Source organism: Rhododendron vialii, chromosome 7a (assembly GCF_030253575.1).
Source record: "Rhododendron vialii isolate Sample 1 chromosome 7a, ASM3025357v1".
In the NCBI taxonomy this organism is placed as follows: domain Eukaryota; kingdom Viridiplantae; phylum Streptophyta; class Magnoliopsida; order Ericales; family Ericaceae; genus Rhododendron; species Rhododendron vialii.
The window spans coordinates 36,208,934-36,213,481 of NC_080563.1; the positions used below are offsets into that span (position 1 = coordinate 36,208,934).

The window sequence follows — 4,548 nt, forward strand, 5'->3', positions numbered from 1 at the left end:
TGGTGGATGCGATTGATTGTTACTTTTGCCACTAAAATTATAAAAGAATGATATTTACGCTTATGCTTTGAAATCTTGCAATGTTTTTTTTTTGGCTTACTGGTATTTGAGTTATGATTTTGAAATCTTATAATGTTCGGTTATTGTTTTGAGATTTTTACTGGTTGACCAATAGTTGTACTATCTGTTTTTTTTTTTTTTTTGATAATCCAAATTTTCCGAAGAGATTACAGAGAAAAAGAACTATCCCTGGTTACAATAGAAACTAAACAGGAGGATGGGGAAGACACCCAATTAACGGGCAGCACACCCCTAAGAGCTTCAGAAGCTACTTCATGGGCCAACCCATTCGCCTCTCGTATGCTCCAAGCACAGCTAATCCCTTCCTCTTGGCAGAGCTTCCGGATATCCCAAACCACTGCCATTACTTCCCACGGGGGTACAAGCTCAGAAACACTCAATTTGATGGCTTTTTGGTTGTCTGATTCAATGGTAACTCCACGCAGACCCATAGTTTTGACCATCCCACATGCACTACGAACAGCTACAAGCTCCTCGTGAAGCGAAGAGACGATCTTAGCATCAATCACTCTGCCATCGACAATTGCTCCTCTACTGTCTCTGATAATTGCAGCACACTTCGCGTCTCTACCGTTTCTCTTGATCGCCACATCACAGTTTATCTTTAGGCCACCTTGATCCGGAGCCCTCCAGTGGGAAGAAGCATCCTCAGCTGTTGGGTTGTCCATGTGGATCAATGAAGGGATCCTAAGACCCGAGATTTCACAAAGAGCCTCTATTGCTCTTCGCATAGTCGTCTCCGGATCAACAGGATTACTATTGAAAACGAAATCGTTTCTCGACTTCCAGATCTGCCACCCAATCATCACTACTTTTCCCAAGAACTTTAGCATAAGGTTTCCTTTCAAAGCTTCAACAACCTGAGAGGTCCATCTAAGAACAGAATTAGGAAGTCCATGACCCATATTTAGCTGAATACTGCACCCAAACCAAACCGCACGAGCCCAGCTACAATCGAATAGCAAGTGTTCAATAGTTTCTTCATAATTTCCACATATAGGGCACATATTGGAGATACCACACCTCCTTCGAACCAAATTTTCCTTTGTTGCAAGACTAGTACTACATGCCCTCCACCAAAAATGTCTCACCTTGTGCGGTATGTCTAGCTTCCAGATTATTGGCCATAAGTTCTCATGGGGGATGAAAGATGAAGAAGGACTTAATTCTCCTTGCTGTGAGCTTGAACTGCTATATGGTATCCCGAACGGACTAAGTAAACTCCATTTTTTGTATGATGCCAAATCAGTGAGTCCTTATTCCCATACTGTGATAGAGGCATAACTGTAATAGATTTTAATTCCTCCTGAGAAACCAGTTGCTCCAATACATCGCTCCTCCAAACCCCTTTTTCTTGATCTATCAACTTCATATTCTGTTTAATTATACAAGTTCATAAAGGACCTCTCATATTGAAAGTAAATTAACCACCGAAAAGTCAGGACTGGCTCTAACTCCATCGCAAGAAAATGGCATCCAATAAACTAAGATAATGAAAGCATTAATCTACCCTTATTTAGAAGATTAAGTGTCAAACACCTCATAACCTTCTCTGTATCATCTCTGGAGGATATACAATAAAAACTCATAGCTCCAACAATGAAACAGAGATGGCCCCATAAATCTCTTAATAACAAAAGTGAAATGGCATTTGCAAATAAATTCAAAACATGTAATCCTCATCTACTGTAGAAATGAAATTGGTAAGAAACTCCCTTCTCTAAGTGGGCTTTTATTTTCCATGAATCCTTAAATTGTTTTTCTATGTTACTTTTGGTCAGATGCTTCTTTAGCTGCTGTCTCCTTTGCTTGATCATTGACTGGTTCCATTAAAGACTCCACCTCTTTGTCTACTTCCTCAACCTGCATTATCATTCACATAATTAAAATCCCCAAGAAAAAAGCAATCTAGGCTTAAACTGCATTCGATCATGGATAGACCTCTTTTTTAATTATATTGTTCCTTTCAGAATGATCATCATAGTTTGGTTGAAATCTCGCAAATCATGGGGATAAAAGATCAATGAAATCAAAGAATTTACAGAAGGGAGTACAAAAGTAGGACCCCAAAGATATTGAGGCAAGAAATAAGTGAACAAGTACCTAATGTCAATGAGGTATTAGGGGCAATTTTCCAATTTTTAAGGAGTCGAGATTGTAATAATTGGTTAAAATACCACGGCTTTTTTTATTTTTTATTTAATTATCTAGGGTTTAAATAGAACGGCTAGTGAAGTATTTTTTCACACAATGTTGAACTGACACCACTTGCCGGCTTGAAGGTGTCGCCAAACAATTAATGGGGACTTGAGTCAGCTTTTAGGAACAGTGGCTCAACCACCGGTATCTATTAAACAAAGTGAGGCCGCTTGAATGATCTAGAACATATATTAGAGCATTTCTTACCTTTACTTCAAAATTGGAGATGTTCAAGCTTTTGAAGTTTTATGTGGCTTATGACTTCGCCAAATTTGTAGCAGTCAAAAAAGTTGTTCTCAAACAGTCATTTTTTCAAGTAACATGAGATTTGGCAGCTCATGCTATTGCTTTGAGCAATGACAAGGATGAAACCATTAGCCATGCCAAATTCGCTTGGAATTTGGTTTCCCATTTGACAGCGTCGCTTGGTGCACCTCAAGCTGTCAAATTCGACCTTTACTGGTGCAACGGAGGAATTGAAGAAACTATGTTTACAGTATATCTTGCACATCCATCGGGCAAATGCAGATGGAGTAGCGGATCCAAATTCATTCGAAGGGGGAGCAGAGCAGCAGGCAGGCAAAGCAAGGGAAGAGATACGAATTGCACCGAGAGCAATGCCCTTTCTGTTGTACTCTTGTTTCCTTTGATTTCATAACAACTAATCCAGTTTGCCAATGTTTTCTTCGTCGAAGAAAAGTGAAATTCACTTTCATGACTAATCAAAGAAAGACTTGAAAGTAATGGTATGAGAGGTAGTTGTGTCGTGTGGTAGTCTGTGGTAGATGATAAATTACACAAAGAAGTTAGTTAGGTAAAACAATACCTTGTCAATGAGATCATCTGCTAAATGGGCAGCCTTATCCGCTTTCTCGGCTGCATTTTCGACAGATTCAATGGCCTTCTCTAGCTTTCCACCTTTCGGGAGCTCATCTGCCACCTCCTTCGCCACCTTGTCCACTTCCTCCGCTACCTCCTCAACCACTTTTGTTACATGTTCTGCTCTCTCCGCCACGGCTTCAACGTCCTCTGCACAAACATTAATAATTTCAATTCAACTTTTTCCAAGAAAATAATCATGTAGCTCAAACTTGCACATTGATGCTTACTGGTCAATTTGAATAAAGGCCCCCATTTGTTCCTCAGAAAGGGTAGCATGATGGTAATTAGCGCTCCGAGAATCCAACCTTTCCTGCTAGAATACCAGTGAAAATATTTATTGATGTTGGAGAGGGGAAAGCTTTTGCCAAAAAAACACGAGAGAGAAAGAGAAGAAATCAATCTCTATTTGATTAAGATGAATCAAACGAAGTTGAAAAACATTCATATAAGACGACACTTTGTTGAAAGATTCACTTACCAGGAATTCGAAGACGGGTCGGAAGGAAGGGGAGCTCCTCCTGGTTGGACATCGCTGTACACAACCAAGTCCCTGCAAAATAGTAGTAAAGATTTTCAACATCTTCCAAGAAAACAAATCGAATCAGGCGAAAGGAAATAGTCGAATGGAATAGTTACATGCTTCCATTTCTGCCCCTCCGCAATCCCCTTCCACCGCTGCGATACCTCAGCCCTCCATCATTGGCAAAACAAGATCGATCATTCTGTTTCGAAATCACCAAACGAAATCCGGGACTGCTACTACAGATGAAAGTTTCGGACTTCGAACAGGGCTTGATTTGTAAATTGGTCAAACTTTGAGGGGTGATCAATCTGGTTGTCGACATGGATATCTGGGGCCCTGACCTCTCTGGTTTTGGTCTACTAGGCCTCGTTAAGTTTGATGAAGAAGGAGATTTACAGGCTGTTAATAATTAAATTTAAGGTTTGTTAGGTTGGAAAAGTTGTTTATATTAATGTTGTCAAGCCATCAAGTGGGATTTTTCTAATAGCTAAAGTCAAAATTTTGAAATTAAAAATCCACACGCTACGCAATCCTTTTTGGCGGATTTGAGTTTTTTTCTTCTTCTTTTTTTTCTTTGAAATCTCCTTAATCAAAGGTTTTGCACATGTTTAGGTGCATGCAGCTCTATAGGGAAAAGTGATCGCCAATGTCAGGGTCTATTGTTTATTTCTTTATTTTTAGATACAGGTTTGCTTGATCTTGTTTGGATGTGGGAGGGAGCGTGGAGCTTGATACCAAGGTTATGAATTCCGTATTGTACTGGTCAGTACACATTGATTGATATTGTCCAAATCCGATACTTTACGCCTTCAATTATTCTGTCCTGTCTCAAATACCGGACAGTACTGGACTGCTTTTAAATT

At 39.7% G+C, this 4,548-nt stretch overlaps 2 protein-coding genes across 4 annotated transcripts; both read right to left on the minus strand.

The window, feature by feature from the left end:
* Positions 1 to 227: 227 nt before the first annotated feature.
* Positions 228 to 986, minus strand: LOC131332968 (uncharacterized). The gene has a single exon (XM_058367273.1). The coding sequence runs from the start codon at positions 984 to 986 to the stop codon at positions 228 to 230; it is 759 nt and encodes a 252-aa protein (XP_058223256.1).
* Positions 987 to 1,567: 581 nt separating this feature from the next.
* LOC131333976 (uncharacterized) lies at positions 1,568 to 4,214 on the minus strand. 3 transcript variants are annotated; one of them, XM_058368830.1, is made up of 5 exons: positions 3,799 to 4,214; positions 3,641 to 3,712; positions 3,390 to 3,520; positions 3,107 to 3,309; positions 1,568 to 1,944 (listed from the first exon to the last, which is right to left on the minus strand). In XM_058368830.1, exons 1-5 carry the CDS (start codon positions 4,005 to 4,007, stop codon positions 1,849 to 1,851), a joined length of 711 nt encoding a protein of 236 aa, XP_058224813.1. In that variant the 5' UTR covers positions 4,008 to 4,214; the 3' UTR covers positions 1,568 to 1,848. The 3 variants fall into 3 exon arrangements, with proteins under 3 accessions (XP_058224813.1, XP_058224814.1, XP_058224815.1); XM_058368831.1 differs by having other exon boundaries at positions 3,390 to 3,475; positions 3,799 to 4,205; XM_058368832.1 differs by having other exon boundaries at positions 3,390 to 3,472; positions 3,799 to 4,197.
* Positions 4,215 to 4,548: the final 334 nt, after the last annotated feature.

Bases quoted from the DNA above. Each gene is read 5' to 3' on its own strand.
- LOC131332968 (XM_058367273.1), bottom strand. From the start codon at position 986: ATGGGTCATGGACTTCCTAATTCTGTTCTTAGATGGACCTCTCAGGTT.
- LOC131333976 (XM_058368830.1), bottom strand. From the start codon at position 4,007: ATGTCGACAACCAGATTGATCACCCCTCAAAGTTTGACCAATTTACAA. The intron at 3,521-3,640 runs GTAAGTGAATCT...TTTTGGCAAAAG, and splicing joins GACCCGTCTTCGAATTCCTG to CTTTCCCCTCTCCAACATCA. The intron at 1,945-3,106 runs GTATTGTTTTAC...ATGATAATGCAG, and splicing joins CAGATGATCTCATTGACAAG to GTTGAGGAAGTAGACAAAGA.